The sequence below is a fragment of the Coregonus lavaretus genome (genome assembly GCF_964263955.1).
Source record: "Coregonus lavaretus genome assembly, chromosome: 3".
NCBI lineage: Eukaryota > Metazoa > Chordata > Actinopteri > Salmoniformes > Salmonidae > Coregonus > Coregonus lavaretus.
This window is the reverse complement of record NC_139990.1, coordinates 78,377,717-78,400,139: the sequence shown is the minus strand read 5'-3', so window position 1 is coordinate 78,400,139 and position 22,423 is coordinate 78,377,717. Positions and strand designations below refer to the sequence as shown.

The window sequence follows — 22,423 nt, the reverse complement described above, 5'->3', positions numbered from 1 at the left end:
ATGACCTCTACCACAGAGACCTCTCCACAACAGAGACCTCTCTACCACAGAGACCTCTCTACTACAGAGACCTCTCTTATGGCCTTCTCTACCACAGAGAGCTCTCTACCACAGAGATCTCTCTACCACAGAAAACATTCTATGGCCCCCTCTACCACAGAGACCTCTCTACCACAGAGACCTCTCTATGGCCTTCTCTACCACAGAGACCTCTCCACAACAGATACCTTTCTACCACAGGGACCTCTCTACCACAGAGACCTCTCTACCACAGAGACCTCTCTACCACAGATATCTCTGTACCACAGGGATCTCTCTACCACAGATTTCGCTCTACCACAGAGACCTCTTTACCACAGGGACCTCTCTACCACAGAGACCTCTCTACTACAGAGACCTCTCTATGTCCCTCTCTACCACAGGGACCTCTATACCACAGATACCTCTCTATAGTATTCTCTACCACAGAGACCTCTCTACCACAGAGACTACTCCATGGCCCTCTCTACCAGAGAGACCTCTCTACGACAGGGACCTCTCCACCACAGAGACATCTCCATGGCCCTCTCTACCACAGAGACCTCTCTACCACAGAGACATCTCCATGGCCCTCTCTACCAGAGAGACCTCTCTACCACAGGGACCTCTCCACCACAGAGACATCTCCATGGCCCTCTCTTCCACAGAGACCTCTCTACCACAGGGTTCTCTCTATGGCCCTCTCTACCACAGAGACCTCTCTTCCACCGAGACCTCTCTACCACAGAGACCTCTCTATGGCCTTCTCTACCACAGAGACCTCTCTACCACAGAGACCTCTCTACCACAGAGACCTCTCTATGGCCTTCTCTACCACAGAGACCTCTCTACCACAGGGACCTCTCTACCACAGAGGCCTCTCTCATCACTTCACCTCTGTCAAACACTATCACACAGACTGACTGGCTTATTGACCGTCCAATGCAATAACACTGATAAAGGGTTTTCCCATGTTAAATAAGCAGCTCTTCCATTTCGTACATAGGTTGAACTATTCAGCAGGAAAACAGTGCTAATTTAAAGTATGGGGATTTCCAATGGAGTTGACACTGCGAGTTACATAATTCACAATTTTTCAAATAAACATATATTCAGCTTAAACGGACAGGTTTTTTATAAATTAATGTTGATGAACAGACACTACCATAAACCTACCACTAGAGGGTGTAATGATGCTGTTGATGAACAGACACTACCATAAATCTACCACTAGAGGGTGTAATGATGCTGTTGATGAACAGACACTACCATAAACCTACCACTAGAGGGATCATTTACCCATGTAGCCTGAGTGGAATAAACAAGGATCTATTTATCTCAAATCTCACACAGCCTGACTGTCTATTCTCCTGCTTGTTCCATCACTGATCACTGATCACAGTACAGGAAGTGTCCTGGCAGTCCTGTTGTTAACAAGGTTTAGGGTTAGTAGTCTTACTAACTGCCTAAGCATTAGGGTTAGGGTTAGGATTAGGTTTAGGGTTAGGTTTAGGGTTAGGGTTTGTTATCTTATCCTTTATATTGTCTTCTCATGAGGAAAGTAGACTTTTGTTCAAGTCAGATCTATTTGACACTGTGTTGATCAGAGCAGCAACTCCTGACTCCCCTCCTCCGTGGCCTCAATAACTCACACCTTTCAGAAACAGGGGAATTCGCCTGAAGTGTTACTCTGAACTCCTCCGTCTTTAAAGTGGGTTAAACTCTGTTGTCAGCTCCAGTGTTGGTCTGCTCAGCCCTGATAGTATATGTAGAGGTGAGGCAGCCATCTTAGTCTGTCTGTCTGTCATGTAGAGTTCACTGCAGATTCACAGCTCCTCTCAGGTGACCCCTGGAGTGAGGTTGGCCCATCATAAGATCAACCTCATTCTGCCACACTAGACTCACTCATATAAACATCACGTCACTGAAACAGAGGTACAGCCCTGCTTGCAGTGGAATGTGGAAGGTGCCAGTAGTCACTTTAATTTCACCTATACAGGTTTATATTCATGAGACAATAATCTATAATAGGTGTCAGGGTCCTGGGTTGGTTCTGAGTTAGTAGGCTTTCACACTCATTTATGGGGGAAATGCAAGCGACTTTGATGGCTAATTTCTCTAAACAGGGGGAAAAAAACATCACCAAATTCACAAAGAATACATTACATAGTATGAATAAAGAATACTCCAAGCCACAGCTTCATACTACTTGTCAAACATAGAGAACTGATACTGTATCCTGGCCTTTGGGGTGGGCTTAGTGTGGGGGTTGGGGGGGGTTGGTGGGTGGCTTTTGGATTCCTCACGTATTCTTGTTAAGAAGAGGTTTGGTCCAAATCGGATGTTGGTTACTATATTTATTGAATATTATATTAATCCTATCAATTTAAAATGGCCGTTTTGGGTGCAATCAATTAGCTTAATTTCTCAGAGTTCAACTACAGAAATGATTTCAGAACAATCGGAGATGGTGGGTGTCGAAATCCTGAGGTGACTCTGGGATGGTTTTCTGCCTGGGTTTCGGACTGGGGTGTTTTATGCCTGATTAGTGTTGTATTATTCCTATCAGTCCTACAGCATCAGATATTAGTGTTGTATTATTCTTCTCAGTCCTACAGCATCAGAGATTAGTGTTGTATTATTCTTATCAGTCCTACAGCATCAGAGATTAGTGTTGTATTATTCTTCTCAGTCCTACAGCATCAGAGATTAGTGTTATATTATTCTTATCAGTCCTACAGCATCAGAGATTAGTGTTGTATTATTCTTCTCAGTCCTACAGCATCAGAGATTAGTGTTGTATTATTCCTATCAGTCCTACAGCATCAGAGATTAGTGTTGTATTATTCCTATCAGTCCTACAGCATCAGAGATTAGTGTTGTATTATTCTTCTCAGTCCTACAGCATCAGAGATTAGTGTTGTATTATTCTTCTCAGTCCTACAGCATCAGAGATTAGTGTTGTATTATTCTTATCAGTCCTACAGCATCAGAGATTAGTGTTGTATTATTCTTATCAGTCCTACAGCATCAGAGATTAGTGTTGTATTATTCCTATCAGTCCTACAGCATCAGAGATTAGTGTTGTATTATTCTTATCAGTCCTACAGCATCAGAGATTAGTGTTGTATTATTCTTATCAGTCCTACAGCATCAGAGATTAGTGTTGTATTATTCCTATCAGTCCTACAGCATCAGAGATTAGTGTTGTATTATTCTTCTCAGTCCTACAGCATCAGAGATTAGTGTTGTATTATTCTTATCAGTCCTACAGCATCAGAGATTAGTGTTGTATTATTCTTCTCAGTCCTACAGCATTACCTACCGGTCTCATGCCCTCAGTCCTTCACCGTGTTGCTCAGCCCTGCTGGAGAGAAGGAGCATGGGAGATGGTAAGATATCATATCAGATAATAAGCTAATAAACTATTCAGAGAGACAGGCAGACAGACCATACCATCAGACAGACAGGCAGACCAGACCATCAGACAGACATACAGGCAGACAGACAGACCAGACAGACCAGACCGGCAGACAGGCAGACAGACAGGCAGGCCGACAGACAGACCAGACAGGCAGACAGACAGGCAGACAGGCAGGCCGACAGACAGACCAGACCGGCAGACAGGCAGGCCGACAGACAGACCAGACAGGCAGACAGACAGGCAGGCCGACAGACAGACAGACCAGACAGACCAGACCGGCAGACAGACAGACAGACAGACAGACAGACAGACAGACAGACAGACAGACAGACAGACAGACAGACAGACAGACAGACAGGCAGGCCGACAGACAGACAGACCAGACAGACCAGACCGGCAGACAGGCAGACAGACAGACAGGCAGGCCGACAGACAGACAGACCAGACAGACAGGCAGACAGACAGGCAGGCCGACAGACAGACAGACCAGACTGACCAGACCGGCAGACAGACAGACAGACAGGCAGGCCGACAGACAGACCAGACTGGCAGACAGACAGACAGACAGACAGACAGACAGACAGACAGACAGACAGACAGGCAGGCCGACAGACAGACAGACAGACAGACAGACAGACAGACAGACAGACAGACAGACAGACAGACAGACAGACCAGACAGACCAGACCGGCAGACAGACAGACAGACAGACAGACAGACAGACCAGACAGGCAGACAGACAGGCAGGCCGACAGACAGACAGACCAGACTGACCAGACCGGCAGACAGACAGGCAGGCCGACAGACAGACCAGACTGGCAGACAGACAGACAGACAGACAGACAGACAGACAGACAGACAGACAGGCAGGCCGACAGACAGACAGACCAGACAGACCAGACCAGACAGACAGACAGACAGGCCGACAGACCAGACAGACCAGACCAGACAGACAGACAGACAGGCCGACAGACCAGACAGACCAGACAGACAGACAGGCCGACAGACCAGACAGACCAGACAGACCAGACAGACCAGACCGGCAGACAGACAGACCAGACTGGTCTGTGAGATCAGAGCATCATGCGTTCTAAAAGGGCTTTAAAAAGGTCATAGTTCTGACTGGAGAAATTAAATGTTTGTTGAACAGGGATGTGTTCCTAGTACGAAGCAACGTGAATAAATCAAGTGTTTTCAAGGATTCTTGGGTTTGAAGTCCTTTTGTTGTTGATTTATCAGCCTCTTAAACATGAGTAGGGCTAGCTGATACCGCATTCTCTAATCTGGCTGCATGTTGGAGCCCAACTGCCCACAAGACGTTATAGTATAGTATCTATACTGCTTGTTATAGCTCACTGTTTGTTATAGCTCACTGTTTGTTATAGCTCACTGTTTGTTATAGCTCACTGTTTGTTATAGCTCACTGCTTGTTATAGCTTACTGTTTGTTATAGCTCACTGTTTGTTATAGCTCACTGCTTGTTATAGCTCACTGTTTGTTATAGCTCACTGTTTGTTATAGCTCACTGTTTGTTATAGCTCACTGTTTGTTATAGCATACACTTTTTGCTATGGCCTACACGTTGACATATTATGGTCAAGTTGATATGCTGAATTCATTGAGACAAACTTCATGAATTTGAACGCAATGAAGAACAGCATGACAAAGTGTGCATGGCCATTGACCAACGGTAGCCTACAACAGTTAACCCTAGTTTAGTAAATCATCTATATTACTGGGATCTAAACTAGAATAGAGGAAGAGGCGGAGCCAGAGGGATAACTGGGCCCAAAATCTGTCTTCTCTAGTAGGTGGCTTTTTTAAACGTGTTTTTCACTCACCAAGCGAGGAGATTTTGTATGGAGGTCAACGAGTGTCGAATTTTGTTAGCAAAAAAATGTATGGTTTATTTGCTACGTGTGGCTTGTTTAATGGAATAGACGTTTGGTAATGATTAGGTTGTTAGGAGTGTACTGATATAAGTAGGACATGTGACATCCCAGCAACTTTGAGAAAAACACTTTATATCGGAGTTGTGCCTGTTGTTCACGTGCATATCTGCCCTCTCATTGGCTAGAATGGTCCCACCTGATCTTTCATCCTCCCGACTGCCTTCCATTTTTGAAGACATTTATTTTCATTGTACCACAACAACAAAGTGAAACATCCCCAAAGCGACATTATCAGACATGACACATTACAGTATTTAAACAATACATTTTATTCTCCCCAAAAAATAAATAAAGCTGAAATAGTGAGAGACCCAATCATTGTAGATTAGGTTAGCAACATTAAGCAAATGTGACAATACAGATGACAGTATATGAACAAGATGTTTTATTATCAACAACAGATGACAGTATATGAACAAGATGTTTTATTCTCAACAGCAGATGACAGTATATGAACAAGATGTTTTATTCTCAACAGCAACAGAAATATTGATGTACCACTTCCGTTGAAATGTGTCCAATGTGTCTTCTAACTCAGGGGTTCTCAAAGTCGGATCCGGAGGCACCGCAGGGGGTCCAATACAATTACATGTATTGTTTTAATTAATATTACTAACAATAACGATTAAACTAATTTTGGCTAAGGGATCTGTGGAATACGTTTTTAGGGTGTAATACAATACCATGTAATATTATTAATCTACCATTTCTGTTCTGAACCCTGGTTAACATGGACCTGGGAGGCTCACAGGGATATTGGTATCCGCAGTACTCCTATGCATTTTACAACTTACTTGTATTCCCCACAATTATAATTTTAAAAAAATTTACATGAATGCACTGTAATATAAGCTTTAAAACAGCAAAGTTTGAATTCTGTCTCATGGAACGATGTGTAGAATTGCAGGATATTGGCTTTAAAACTGCAACAACAAAACATCTCTGCCACATGACAAAATCTGTAGAATTGCAGGAAATTAGCTTGAAAACTGCAAAATAAATTGATGCCTTTAAATGTTCCTTCCCAGGGACTTGGTTTGTCCGGCAACGCACTGCCGAAATCATAGTAAAACTCCTTGTATGCTATTTTTATCTCACTCTAGTTGTGTTCCGATGAGGGGGTCCCTGATGAATTTGCTATCACAAAAGGAGTCCCCGGTCCCAAAAAGTTTGAGAACCCCTGTTCTAACTAATGATCAGGGACTCCTGTTGCTCAGAAGATATGGTCTAGTAACTTCTCTGTTAACTCTCAAGTCCAGCAGTTCAGTCATGTCTTATTCACCAAGAAGTCTCCTCTCACAGGTGGAAGCTAGTGTTTCTCTCTCTGTGTGTCTGACGTCAGGGCTCGTCATCACTGTCTCTCTGTGTACTCTACTGTGTGTTTCAAGGCCTGCATGCTTTTATATCTGTTGCTCATTACAGAATAAACATTTGTCCCTGCATGTGAACAGCGATCTGATGTCTCCTCAGCCTGACCATGGTGATGAATCCTTTCTGACAGTCAGGACAATGGTAGGGTCTCTCCCCAGTGTGGCTCATTACGTGCTGCGTCAGGTTGCAGCTCACACTAAACCCTTTACCACAGACAGTACACTGGTAGGGCTTCTCTCCCCTGTGTGGATCATCATGTGTGTCTGGAGATGAGCAGGGACAGAGAAACACCTTCTTCCACACTCAGTACAGCGGTGGGGTTTATACCCTGTGTGGATCCTCATGTGATTGGTTAGATTGGTTCCTCCTGCAAACCCTCTGCCAGACAGTACACTGGTAGGGCTTCTCTCCTTTGTGGCTCCGCATGTGTAACCTCAGAGCATTATTATTAGTGAAACATTTACTACAGAACTGACAAGTAAACTGAGCATCAATGTGAGCTTGGATGTGATCTTTTATAGTATCTAACTCAACCTGTTTTCCACATACCCCACAGACACGTTCTCTCATCTTGGTGTGCATTCTTACATGTTTAAAGAAATAGCTTTTCATGACAAACATCTTTCCACACACCTTACAGCGATTTTTAGAGGGAGAACTAGGACGGGTCGACTTCACTACTGCAGAGACAGGCTGAGAAGCACTGGGTGTCTCTAATAGTTGATGGTCCTCTCTAGTCACTGCAGAGACAGGCTGAGAAGCACTGGGTGTCTCTAATAGTTGATGGTCCTCTCTAGTTTCTCTTTTCAACTGTTCATATGATGTGCTGGTACTCTGCATCTGGTAGAGATGTGAGGGCTGAGCTGGGTCCTGATTACGGTCACTTTGCAGACAAGCAGAAGTGAATATGAACTCTGTGGTATCAGACTCCTGACCTTCCCCCAGACTGGTCCAGAGTTCCTGCTGTTCCTCTTTAATGTGTATGGGCTGTGGATCCTCCTGTCCCAGACTGGGGCTCCACTCCTGCTGCTCAGAGGGAACCTGATCTTCACAGGCTGGGAGCTGCTGCTGCAGCTGTAGCTGGGTGTCTGAAAGGAAGGAAGCACATGACTGGCAGCCAAAACAGCCAGATACTCCATTGAAATGTGAATCGGTTCTAAATACATAGAGCCCTTTCATATCACATCAGAACCATTTCATACCACATCAGAACCATTTCACAAATGTAAAATATATACTTAATGTACACTGTTTTAACAGCTTTATCCGTTGCAGCTGGCAGTATTTTTCAATGACATGTTTCTGGCAGCCTTCCATTACACACATCTGTCTTCTGTAAACACCGTTGTAACATGGAGATATGGCTGTGTGGGAACACTGTGCTCTGGTCCAGATCTCTTTAATATGTTCTATCTGCTGGTCTCCTCTGTGTTATGTAAACACCGTTGTAACATGGAGATATGGCTGTGTGGGAACACTGTGCTCTGGTCCAGATCTCTTTAATATGTTCTATCTGCTGGTCTCCTCTGTGTTATGTAAACACCGTTGTAACATGGAGATATGGCTGTGTGGGAACACTGTGCTCTGGTCCAGATCTCTTTAATATGTTCTATCTGCTGGTCTCCTCTGTGTTATGTAAACACCGTTGTAACATGGAGATATGGCTGTGTGGGAACACTGTGCTCTGGTCCAGATCTCTTTAATATGTTCTATCTGCTTGTCTCCTCTGTGTTATGTAAACACCGTTGTAACATGGAGATATGGCTGTGTGGGAACACTAACCTTATAAAGGTGTGTAGTAATAGAGCCCCACGGTGGAGGTGTCATAATACCCATAAAACCTAGCGGTCAAACAGGGAAATGGTTCCAATCATTTTTCCACCATTCATTTTTCCCATAGGAGATTTTAGAAACACTTAAAATAAGGGCTGTGTTTCGTGTAAGCTTACCCTGGAGTGACGTTTTGATAACCATGTAAATCTCTCTAGGACAAGGTGACTTTTATCAATATATTCAGCTCTATTTACTCTCAGATTCAAAAATGCTAATTAGCATCAAAGTAGACATCATGCAGGTAGAGCATGGCGCTTGTAACGCCAGGGTAGTGGGTTCGATCCCCGGGACCACCCATACGTAAAAATGTATGCACGCATGACTGTAAGTCGCTTTGGATAAAAGCGTCTGCTAAATGGCATATTATTATTATATTATTATGCAAGACTACAAATCCCTGCAAGCTCCTGCAGGTCATCTCTAGCTGACACCTTTGCTAACAGATATTGTGTCAATTTAAAACTTGCACAAGACAGTTCACAGAATTGTCAATTGAAAGAAATGTAGCTAATCTATTCATTACTACATTTAGCCAACAGTTAATCCAGAGATTCTTACCTTTGCCTCGATTCGGTAGTCTCGTCCAGATCATCATGGCATTTGTAGTTCTTAATGATAGCCACATTAGCATTTCATTGGGGGGGTAAATACGGGCAAATATATTGACAAGTTATATTGTCCTAGAGAGATTTACATGGTTATCAAAACGTCACTCCAGGGTAAGCCTACATGAAACACAGCCCTAATTTTAAGTGTTTCTAAAATCCCCTATGGGAAAAATGAATGGTGGAAAAACGATTGGAACCATTTCCTTGTTTGACTGCTAGGTTGTATGACTCATACTGTGGTACACTATTGAACCTTTTGCTTTTTGCTAATTATTTCTCGCTGATATAGAAGATAGGTTCCTTGTTTCCAAAACCTAGAGCAAGCTATGCTTAGCTCTGGACACATCTCCACAAAGCTTCAGAGTCGCAGTGCTGATCTAGGATCTGTCCATATAATCTTATTATGGCAAAACTGATCCTAGATCAGAACTCCTACTCTGAGATGATTTGTGGATAAGGGCCCTGCCTGGTCCATGGCAGGAGACGTCTTGCAGCTAAACAGGTAGATAACACTCAAACTTAGCTACCTACTAACAATGCCAACGTCTCACAAAGTTCAAAAAGTCAAACATAGCTAGTAATTAACTCACAAACCTGCTCTATACAACTTTATTTCAGGTTTAATAGTGATATCAATCAGCTTCTGTAGGCGGTTGTTCTTCTCTTCCCAGCGGGATATTTCGTCCTGATACTCTGCTATCGTTTTTTCAACGACCCCGAATATCTCTTCGGCAGCAGCTGCTAATCTCTGGTTGAAAAACGCCCTCAATAGCTGTATTTTAGACATTTTAAACTGTATACTTCGTAGTGATCAGCTAAAGATAGTTTACTAGCTAGCCTTGTTCGTGTATTCTGTGCGTTTAGAAAACAGGAAGTATAGCCAACGTCACTTCCGGTTTTGGCCTTCAAAATAAAAGCACTCGTCTGAAAATTATATAAAATAGAGACAGTAATATCGTAAAATTGTAAGCAATGGCTGATATTATTATACAATACGTGATTAAAATAGATTAAATCATTATTTTAACAGAAACATTTCAGTACAATTTACTGTATTATTAGCTGGCACACAATACAAGTGGAGTGGGAAATGTTTTATAGTGGTAAAGATGGCAGCTACTCTCTGTGCACTGTGGTTTTACTGACATTTAGATGCTTGCTAGTGTTGATGACATGATGCTGTCTATGTTGCTGTGTTCTCCGCAGTGTAACAGCACCAACCCCAGCAGCAGCACCATAGCTCAGCAATAGCAACACATCCTGCCAGACAGCTCCTGTTCCTCCCAGCAGAGACCCAGCTGCCAGGAGCCCTGCCTCCTCAAACTCTGTCCCAAACAACGCAAGATCCAGTGGTTCATTTCCACCTGGCAAGACGTACGCACTGACCACTAACCCCCTACCCCAACCCTGTCATAACCCTAACCCTGTCATAACCCTAACCCCAAACAATGCAAGGTCCAGTGGTTCATCTCTACCTGTCACTATTTAACTGGTAACATCATAACATCAAATCTTCATAGTAGTCTAATCAATTAAATCATTACCGGTAAAAATGTACTAATGAAATATTTGTTCCATATAGTTGCTCTCTCAATTCAATTTCAATTTAAGGGCTTTATTGGCATGGGAAACGTATGTTAACATTGCCAAAGCAAGTGAAGTAGATAATAAACAAAAGTGAAATAAACAATAAATATTAACAGTAAACATTACACTCAGAAGTTCCAAAAGAATAAAGACATTTCAAATGTCATATTATGTATATATACAGTGTTGTAACAATGTGCAAATAGTTAAAGTACAAATGGGAAAATAAATAAACATAAATATGGGTTGTATTTACAATGGCGTTTGTTCTTCACTGGTTGCCCTTTTCTTGTGGCAACAAGGTCACAAATCTTGCTGCTGTGATGGCACACTGTGGTTTTTCACCCAGTAGATAAGGGAGTTAATTGGGTTTGTTTTTGAATTCTTTGTGGATCTCTGTAATCTGAGGGAAATATGTGTCTCTAATATGGTCATACATTTGGCAGGAGGTTAGGAAGTGCAGCTCAGTTTCCACCTCATTTTGTGGGCAGTGTGCACATAGCCTGTCTTCCCTTGAGAGCCAGGTCTGCTTACGGCGGCCTTTCTCAGTAGCAAGGCTATGCTTACTGAGTCTGTACATAGTCAAAGCTTTCCTTAACAGTGGTCAGGTATTCTGCCACTGTGTACTCTCTGTTTAGAGCCAAATAGCATTCTAGTTTGCTCTGTTTTTTTTTGTTAATTCTTTCCAATGTGTCAAGTAATTCTCTTTTTGTTTTCTTATGATTTGGTTGGGTCTAATTGTGTTCTCTCTCTCTCTCTCTCTCTCTCTCTCTCTCTCTCTCTCTCTCTCTCTCTCTCTCTCTCTCTCTCTCTCTCTCCAGTGTTCTGTAACCTGTGGGAAGGGCTTCCAGACAAGCTTAATTAAGTGTACAGAGAAGGATGTAACAGGGAAGTATAGAGAGCTGGCGCCTAAGTGACACCATGTGGCAACGCCAGGGTTGTGGGTTCGATTCCCACGGGGGGCCAGTATGATAATGTATGCACTCACTAAAAAACTGTAAGTCGCTCTGGATAAGAGCATCTGCTAAATGACTAAAATGTAAATGTGGCAAAGCCCTGGGTGGAGCTGCAGAGAGGCTGTAGTCTGTCAGACCCAGATCCAGACCCCGCACAGCCTGCTCCTCACTTTCCCCCTCCCCCGGCCCGACTGGTCCTCCTCCCCCAGGTCTCAGGTATACCAACATACCTTTATACTTTTATTCAATTCCACTAGAATGTTGTAGTTTAAACCTTTATTCAACACTACCAGAATGTTGTAGGTTAAACCTTTATTTAACACTACCAGAATGTATTAGAGTTGCTCTGTGCATCATGCTAGTTATTTAGCCTGTTCTGTCCAGTGCACAGTGTCTGTGGTGGGGGGGTGCAGGGGGTGCAGGGGGTGCAGGCGCTCCACTGTCTGGTCCAGGGGAAGCCCTCCTCAGGGTGTGCTCTCCACCTGAAGCCTCCCATGTCTCAGGCCTGCAACACCAACTTCTGCCCATGACCAGAGAAGAAAGGTATCTAGTATACCATACTGACTCTCACCCTATACTAACCCTAACCCATACACCAAATACTATCCCTAACCCATATGCCCCATACTAACCCTAACCCATAATCCCCAAACTAACATAACCCATAATCCCCATACTAACCCTAACCCATAATCCCCAAACTAACCCTAACCAATAATCCCCAAACTAACCCTAACCTATACGCCCCATACTAACCCTAACCCATACGCCCCATACTAACCCAAACCCATAATCCCCATACTAACCCTAACCCATAATCCCCATACTAACCCTAACCCATAATCCACATACTAACCCTAACCTATACGCCCCATACTAACCCTAACCCATAATCCCCATACTAACCCTAACCCATAATCCCCAAACTAACCCTAACCCATAATCCCCATACTAATCTTAACCCATAATCCCCATACTAACCCAAACCCATAATACCCATACTAACCCTAACCCATAATCCCCAAACTAACCCTAACCCATAATCCCCATACTAACCCTAACCCATAATCCCCATACTAAACCCTAACCCATAATCCCCATACTAACCCTAACCCATAATCCCCAAACCAACCCTAACCCATAATCCCCAAACTAACCCTAACCCATAATCCCCATACTAACCCTAACCCATAATCACAATACTAACCCAAACCCATAATACCCATACTAACCCTAACCCATAATCACAATACTAACCCAAACCCATAATACCCATACTAACCCTAACCCATAATCCCCATACTAACCCTAACCCATAATCCCCATACTAACCCTAACCAATAATACCCATACTAACCCTAACCCATAATCACAATACTAACCCAAACCCATAATCACAATACTAACTGTCAAAGTCGCGTCAATTCAAATCTGGTATTAGGAACAAAAGAGGTCAACACGACTTCTAAGATATACTAGTTATTTTAATTAATGCAAAAACCTTCAATGGTAAATATGATGTTTCGTATATACGGGCTCTCTGAGATGCCTCGCAGGACACCCCAGAGAACTAAAAGACATTGTTCCAGATCCAATACTCAAATACTCTGACAGAGGGAATTTCCCACTTCTCTGCTGGCCAATTAGAGTAGAGACTTGAGCGTGGTTTAAACTTTACTCAGCCAATCCGTTGTTTCAGGGGTTGGTCCCATCTCCTCGGCGCCATTTGTTGCACACTTCAGCCAGGCACAAGTTTATCATAACAACCTATCATAGTGAGAAGAGCCAGCTCCCTTAGACATCATTCCTACGTCCAAGGAAGGCTCACAGATCACAAAGAACCAGTATAGTCTAGCATTTGAAGACACAATCCTTATCTCATTTTACCCCCTAAAACAGCTCTTCACATCAATCACAGCCTGCCAGGTGTCACAGCCTACATTAGCCCAGTCAAGAATGCATTCTTTCTAAGTTAGTCATCCCATCAATTTAGGAGAATAATAAATCCCCAATACTAACCCAAACCCATAATACCCATACTAACCCTAACCCATAATCCCCATACTAACCCTAACCCATAATCCCCATACTAACCCTAACCCATACGCCCCATACTAACCCATAATCCCCATACTAACCCTAACCCATAATCCCCATACTAACCCTAGCCTGAGAGAGACCAGCCCTAACCGGACCAGTCCTAGCCTGAGAGAGACCAGCCCTAACCGGACCAGTCCTAGCCTGAGAGAGACCAGCCCTAACCGTCGTAGCCCTATATGTTTATTATCTATGCATAGTCATTTTACCCCTACCTACATGTACATATTACCTCGACTAACCTGTACTCCCGCACATTGACTGTACTGGTACCCCCTGTATATAGCCTCGTTATTGTTATTTTATTGTGTTACTTGTTATTGTGGTTCACAACAATTCTGATTTCTAAAGGTGGAAGTTGGTAGAGTTTTTGTTTGGGTGGTTCAGTGAAACAATTATAGTTGTTAGAAGTAGAAGTTTTTGGTGAGGGAGGCCCTGCTCTCTACTGTCCCAGATGTTTAGTTCATTTCATTCCGATCTCCTCTGCATTATTGTAGCCATTTGCTACAGCCTGTCAACTATGTCTCTGCCTATCCCTGTTCTCTCCTCTCTGCACAGGCTACACAAACGCCCCACACCGCGTGGCTGCTGCCTCTCTAACCTGGTGGTCCCTGCACGCACCCCACACCTGGAGTTCCAGGTCTCAGGCAGCCTCTGGAACTGCCGTTCTGCTGCCAACAAAGCTGACTTCATCCCAGCCTATGCTAATCTCCAGTCCCTCGACTTCCTGGCGCTGACGGAAACATGGATTACCACTGAAGACACTGCTACTCCTACTGCTCTCTCCTCGTCTGACCATGTGTTCTCGCATACCCCGAGAGCATCTGGTCAGAGGGGTGGTGGCACAGGAATCCTCATCTCTCCCAAGTGGACATTCTCAATTTTTCCCCTAACCCATCTGTCTATCTCCTCATTTGAATTCCATGCTGTCACAGTCACTAGCCCATTTAAGCTTACTATCCTTGTCATCTATCGCCCTCCAGGTTCCCTTGGAGAGTTCATCAATGAGCTTGACGCCTTGATAAGTTCCTTTCCTGAGGATGGCTCACCCCTCACAGTTTTGGGGGATTTCAACCTCCCTATGTCCACATTTGACTCATTTCTCTCTGCCTCCTTCTTTCCACTTCTCTCCTCTTTTGACCTCACCCTCTCACCGTCCCCCCCTACTCACAAGGCAGGCAATACGCTTGACCTCATCTTTACTAGATGCTGCTCTTCTACTAATCTCACTGCAACTCCCCTCCATGTCTCCGACCACTACTTTGTTTCCTTTTCTCTCTCGCTCTCCTCCCACACTACTCACTCTGCCCCTACACAGATGGTAATGCGCCGCCGCAACCTTCGCTCTCTCTCTCCCACTACTCTCTCCTCTTCCATCCTATCATCTCTTCCCTCTGCTCAATCCTTCTCCCTCCAATCTCCTGATTCTGCCTCCTCAACCCTCCTCTCCTCCCTTTCTGCATCCTTTGACTCTCTGTGTCCCCTATCCTCCCGGCCGGCTCGGTCCTCCCCTCCAGCTCCGTGGCTTGATGACTCATTGCGAGCTCACAGAACAGAGCTCCGGGCAGCGGAGCGGAAATGGAAGAAAACTAAACTCCCTGCCGACCTGGCATCTTTTCACTCCCTCCTCTCTACATTTTCTTCATCTGTTTCTGCTGCTAAGGCCACTTTCTACCACTCTAAATTCCAAGCATCTGCCTCTAACCCTAGGAAGCTCTTTGCCACATTTTCCTCCCTCCTGAATCCTCCCCCCCCCGCCCCCCCCTCCTCTCTCTCTGTGGATGACTTCGTCAACCACTTTGAAAAGAAGGTTGACGACATTCGATCCTCGTTTGTTAAGTCTAATGACACTGCTGGTCCTACTCACACTGCCCTACCCTATGCTTTGACTTCTTTCTCCCCTCTCTCTCCAGATAAAATCCTGCGACTTGTGACTGCAGGCCGCCCAACAACCTGCCCGCTTGACCCCATCCCCTCCTCTCTTCTCCAGACCATCTCCGGTGACCTTCTCCCCTACCTCACCTCGCTGATCAACTCATCCTTGACCGCTGGCCATGTCCCTTCCGTCTTCAAGAGAGCGAGAGTTGCTCCCCTTCTCAAGAAACCAACACTCGATCCCACTGATGTCAACAACTACAGACCAGTATCCCTTCTTTCTTTTCTTTCCAAAACTATTGAGCGTGCCGTCTTTAGCCAACTCTCTTGCTATCTCTCTCAGAATGACCTTCTTGATCCTAACCAGTCAGGTTTCAGGACTGGTCATTCAACTGAGACTGCTCTTCTCTGTGTCACGGAGGCTCTCCGCACTGCTAAAGCTAACTCTCTCTCCTCTGCTCTTGTCCTTCTAGACCTGTCTGCTGCCTTTGATACTGTGAACCATCAGATCCTCCTCTCCACCCTCTCCGAGCTGGGCATCTCCGGCGCGGCTCACTCCTGGATTGCGTCCTACCTGACCGGTCGCTCCTACCAAGTGGCGTGGCGAGAAGCTGTCTCCGCACCACGTGCTCTCACCACTGGTGTCCCCCAGGGCTCAGTTCTAGGCCCTCTCCTTTTCTCCCTATACACCAAGTCACTTGGCTCTGTCATATCCTCACATGGCCTCTCCTATCATTGCTACGCTGACGATACACAACTAATCTTCTCCTTTCCCCCTTCTGATAACCAGGTGGCGAATCGCATCTCTGCATGTCTGGCAGACATATCAGTATGGATGACGGATCACCACCTCAAGCTGAACCCTGGCAAGACGGAGCTGCTCTTCCTCCCGGGGAAGGACTGCCCGTTCCATGATCTCGCCATCACGGTTGACAACTCCGCTGTGTCCTCCTCCCAGAGTGCGAAGAGCCTAGGCGTGACCCTGGACAACACCCTGTCGTTCTCCGCCAACATCAAGGCGGTGACCCGCTCCTGCAGGTTCATGCTCTACAACATTCGGAGAGTACGACCCTGCCTTACACAGGAAGCGGCACAGGTCCTAATCCAGGCACTTGTCATCTCCCGTCTGGACTACTGCAACTCGCTGTTGGCTGGCCTCCCTGCCTGTGCCATTAAACCCCTACAACTCATCCAGAATGCCGCAGCCCGTCTGGTGTTCAACCTTCCCAAGTTCTCTCACGTCACCCCCCTCCTCCGCACACTCCACTGGCTTCCAGTTGAAGCTCGCATCCGCTACAAGACCATGGTGCTTGCCTATGGAGCAGTGAGGGGAACGGCACCTCTGTACCTTCGGGCTCTGATCAGTCCCTACACCCAAACGAGGGCATTGCGTTCATCCACCTCTGGCCTGCTGGCTCCCCTTCCTCTGCGGAAGCATAGTTCCCGCTCAGCCCAGTCAAAACTGTTCGCTGCTCTGGCACCCCAATGGTGGAACAAGCTCCCTCACGACGCCAGGACAGCGGAGTCACTCACCACCTTCCGGAGACATTTGAAACCCCACCTCTTTAAGGAATACCTGGGATAGGATAAAGTAATCCTTCTACCCCCCCCCCCAAACATTGTAAAGTGGTTATCCCACTGGCTATAGGGTGAACGCACCAATTGGTGAGTCGCTCTGGGTAAGAGCGTCTGCTAAATGACGTAAATGTGCCCTTGAGCAAGGCACTTAACCCTAATTGCTCCTGTAAGTCGCTCTGGATAAGAGCGTCTGCTAAATGACTAAAATGTAAATGTAAATGTTATTGTATTTTGTCAATATTTTCTTAACTCTATTTCTTGAACTGCATTGTTGGTTAAGGGCTTGTAAGTAAGTATTTCATGATAAGGTCTACACATGTTGTATTAGGAGCATGTGACAAATAAGATTGAATTTGATTTTAGGTGGTGTTTTCTCCGCTAATCAAGCAAGGAGTTTTTGTATGGAGATCAATGAGAGAGTGTCGAATTTGGTTAACAAAATAATGAATGTCTTATTTGCTACGTGTGGCTTATTTAATGGAATAGAAGTCCCGTAATGAATAGGTTGCTATGTGTGTACTGATATAAGTAGGACACCTGACATCCCGGCAACTTGGAGAAAAACACTTCATATCGGAGTTGTGCCTGGTCGACACTAGTTACCACAGCCAAAAAGTCATAAACCCCGCCTATTTCTACAATGTATCTTCTTAAAATATGATTTTAAACATAACCTTAACCACACTGATAACCTTATGTCCAACCCTAACCTTAAATGAAAATCAAAACCCAAATTTTTGTTTTCAGGAATTTTTACAGTATGGACCGTTTTGACTTTGTGGCTGTGGTAACTAGTGGAAACCGCTGTGCTTGTTGTTCACACGTGTCCCGCCTTTTCATTGTTAGACTGGCCACAAGAGTATCTGGGCCCGGTTTCCCAAAAGCATTTTAAGGCTAAATTCATCGTTAGAACCCTGTGGTTCTAAGATTACCTTACCTTAAAATGCTTTTGGGAAACGGGACCAGGTCAATATAATGGATAAAATGTGGTCTGCTTCGCAAGTGTTCCCGGAAGTCTTGCAATGTTGCGCCCTCTGGGTTTAGAAACTGTGATGAAAATGCAAAGGTCTGGGGGTTACGAAACAATGTGAAGCGCAAAGCCTTTTTTTTATTTGCGCAACAACTTCGAACAGATGTTTGTTCTTTTCAAGAGTCGCACTCAATTTCTGCTGATGCCAACTTCTGGAAGTCACAGTGGGACAACGATATTTGGCAAACGTGAGAATGCAGAGTAACTTGAATCCGTAGAGAAACATATACTTCATTGGTTATTTACATTTCTCAATTCGTTATTATTGATAGCAGGGGACTTTAGCATTACTATAGATAATTCAACTGATGGATGGCCCCCAGGTAGGCCAACCAATCAGAATTTGGGTTTAATACTTTTTATGGAAAAGAAAAAAACATCTATGCATTCACTAACTGTAAGTCGCTCTGGATAAGAGCGTCTGCTAAATTGACTAAAATGTAAAATGTAAAAAGACCTGACCTTCAGAACATACCTACGATCAGTGGTGAGCCTCACCTGTTTAGCAAATAATATATATGCAGTGCCTTTGAGAAAGTATTCAGACCCCTTGACTTTTGCAAAATAAATTACCTTACAGCGTTATTCTAAAATGGATTATATATATATATGGAAAAAAAATCCTCAGCAATCTACACACAATGCCCCATAATGACAAAGCGAAAACACGTTTTTAGACATTTTTGCAAATTTATTAAAAATTTAAAACAGAAATATCTTATTTACATAAGTACTCGGACCCTTTACTATGAGACTCGAAATTGAGCTCAGGTGCGTCCTGTTTCCATTGATTAACCTTGAGATGTTTCTACAACATGATTGGAGTCCACCTGTGGTAAATTCAATTGATTGGACATGATTTGCAAAGGCACACACCTGTCTATATAAGGTCCCACAGTTGACTGTGCATTTCAGCTATGAGGTCGAAGGAATTGTCTGTAGAGCTCCGAGATTGGATTGTGTCGAGGCACAGATCAGGGGAAGGGTACCAAAAAATTTCTGCAGCATTGAAGGTCCCCAGGAAAACAGTGGCCTCCATCATTCTTAAATGGAAGAAGTTTGGAACGACCAAGACTTTTCCTAGAGCTGGCTGCCCGACCAAACTGAGCAATCGGGGAAGAAGAGCCTTGGTCAGGGAGGTGACCAAGAACCCTATGGTCACTCTGACAGAGCTCTAGAGTTCCTCTGTGGAGATGGGAGAACCTTCCAGAAGGACAACCATCTCTGCAGCACTCCACCAATCAGGCCTTTATGGTAGAGTGGCCAGACGGAAGCCACTTCTCAGTAAAAGGCACATGACAGCCAGCTTGGAGTTTGCCAAAAGGCACCTAAAGACTCTCAGACCATGAGAAACAAGATTCTCTGGTCTGATGAAACCAAGATTGAACTCTTTGGCCTGAATGCCAAGTATCACGTCTGGAGGAAACCTGGCACCATCCCTACAGTGAAGCATGGTGGTGGCAGAATCATGCTGTTGGGATGTTTTTCAGCGACAGGGACTGGGAGACTAGTCAGGATCGAGGCAAGTACAGAGAGATCCTTGATGAAAACCTGCTCCAGACCTCAGACTGGGGCGATGGTTCACCTTCCAAAAAGACAATGACCCTAACCACACAGGCAAGACAACGCAAGAGTGGCTTCGGGACAAGTCTCTGAATGTTCTTGAGTGGCCCAGCCAGAGCCCGGACTTAAACCTGACCGAATATCTCTGGAGAGACCTGAAAATAGCTGTGCAGCGACGCTCCCCATCCAACCTGACATAGCTTGAGAGGATCTGCAGAGAAGAATGGGAGAAACTCCCCAAATACAGGTGTGCCAAGCTTGTAGTGTCATACCCAAGAAGACTTGAGGCTGTAATCGCTGCCAAAGGTGCTTCAACAAAGTACTGAGTAAAGGGTCTGAATACTTATGTAAATGTGTATTTCAGTTTCTTTTATTTTAAAAATTAGCAAAAATTTCTAAAAATCTGTTTTTGCTTGATCATTATGGGGTACTGGGTGTAGATTGATGAGTAACATTTAAAAAAAAATCAATTTTAGAATAAGGCTGTAACCAACAAAATGTGGAAAAAGTCAAGGGATCTGAATACTTTCCGAAGGCACTGTATATCATTTTTTTTGTTGTTGCCTGTTTTGCATGTTATTTTGGCATTAATACCTGTCACATATCAGTTTGCAAACAATGTAAAAAATAAAATAAAATCGTTGAGTTAATAAAGCCGCATGCAAACATGGTCTCTTTTTTGCTTTCTTGAGTAAGGCAGCTCCAAAATGAAGGTTTTTCAGCCTAGCTCAGTGCTTTCTGTGGTGGTGGGGCAGCCAGCGGAAAATACGGAGCGTAGGGGTTGGTAATGTTCTCTAGTTGCGCCGTGATTGGCTCAGTGTTCTGTCAATTATGGGGACACTACGTCACCGCAAAATCTACCTGTCGAGCTCAAATTCAAGCCCCTCGGTTGCTGCCATAGAGTTACATTAGAAGTACCCATCCAAGAAGGCTCAAGTTCATTGGCCACAGATAAACTGACATCAAATCACGTTATATCTACCGTAGCTTTGATTGGACTGATCACGTCAACGTCATACTTTCAAAATCTTAGCTAGCAAGCTAGCAGTCATCATCATGAATCAAGTCGACAATCTACTGGCAAATCCTTTTCAATCATTGTCATATGAAGAGAAATTATGATGAGAAATTATAGATAAAACGTATCGGTGCTCATCGGCCATTGGACATAAACATTACACAACAAGTTGGAAATCGAAAATTCAACAATGAGTGGTTTGGAAGGAATCAGTGGCTAACTGCAAGCATTGCAAAGCAATCACTAGTCTGCTATTCAGTGGAGTGGGTGTGTGGTCCAAGTCTGGGTTTAAGGGTCTCTTTTCCAAGCTTAAAAGGATAAATATTCAACACCATGGGCCATAAAAGGTTGAATACATTGGCCATGCTGTCAATCCAGCATGATTTCTGCCGCGGAACTGGGAAATCTCAGACTTCAGTGAGTTCAAGACAACTGGGAACTCTGGAAAAAAATTAGCTCCGACTGGGAAAATACGTTTTGAACGGTCATCCTACTCGGTATTCCAAGTCGGGAACTTGGGCCTCTTTCTAGAGCTCCGACCTGAAGGTCACTGACGTCATGATTCAACCTTGTTTTTTTCCAAAGTTCCCAGTTGTCTTAAAAGCGCCATAAATCCATAGAATGACAGACTTTGATAACAACGTTTGATGACAAAATTTGCCCATGAAGGACCACCACGCCACCTTCCTGTTCAAGTTAGCACAGCACAACAAGGTGAGTCCAAAAATGTATTGTATACTACTGCATAAATTATGTAATACGCCAGGGAAATATGTATACTGTAGCTAAGAATGTAATACTAAGTGTATGTTGTGTAGTAAGCTGTTAGTAGCCCATGGGCCTCACCCTTATAATTTGGTCCCTTTCCCCCTCATAACTTAGCCTACTGTTCTCACTTGGTGGTGCACATGTAGCCTATAGCCTGTTTTAGAGAAATGTAATCATTGAATATTGTAAGAGCTATCATTGTCTGCTTATATGCCCCCTTTATTTATCCTACGGTTCTGACTTGGTGTACAGGGAGAATACTGTAAGAACGGCCCATGTTCTGAATTCAGTAACTGTACATTTTAAAAGTGCTGAACAAATAGTTATATTGACTACATCCATCCTAGCTCGCTTATTAATGTCTTAATCGAAATTACGCATTGCCTCTTATCCGCTCGTCATCCCCTTATGCCATAGTTTGTACATCTCAATTGTCAGTAGAAACCACATTAGTTTAAGCAAGTCAGCCATATCAGCTATGTTTTTTTTAAAGGCAGTAAATGAGGCTGAATGAACTGTTTCGCTGCCAGACATGGCTCCGTTGATAGCCAGGTGTAGCGGTGGTAAGGATTCACTCCATGGTGCTGAAAAGAAAGCTCTGTTGTTGGGACAGCTTTATGCAGTGGGCACCGTTTGTCACCATTATAGTGCAATTAATGTATTGTTTAGTGTTGTGCTGTGTAGTGGCTTTGCTGGCATGCATCTAAAACTAATTTGGGGAGTTTGCCGCACCAATATTTACACG

General features: G+C 44.3%; 1 protein-coding gene across 1 annotated transcript; it reads right to left on the bottom strand.

The window, feature by feature from the left end:
- Positions 1 to 5,642: 5,642 nt before the first annotated feature.
- LOC311115450 (uncharacterized protein) lies at positions 5,643 to 10,084 on the bottom strand. The gene is made up of 2 exons (XM_084157309.1): positions 9,801 to 10,084; positions 5,643 to 7,853 (listed from the first exon to the last, which is right to left on the bottom strand). The coding sequence occupies exons 1-2, from the start codon at positions 9,991 to 9,993 to the stop codon at positions 7,087 to 7,089; spliced, it is 960 nt and encodes a 319-aa protein (XP_084013435.1). The 5' UTR covers positions 9,994 to 10,084; the 3' UTR covers positions 5,643 to 7,086.
- Between the last annotated feature and the right edge of the window lie 12,339 nt (positions 10,085 to 22,423).

Excerpts from the sequence above, each read along its gene's own strand:
- LOC311115450 (XM_084157309.1), bottom strand. The coding sequence starts at position 9,993 with ATGTCTAAAATACAGCTATTGAGGGCGTTTTTCAACCAGAGATTAGCA. Across the intron at positions 7,854-9,800 it reads AATAAAGTTGTATAGAGCAG|ACACCCAGCTACAGCTGCAG; the intron begins GTTTGTGAGTTA and ends CCTTCCTTTCAG.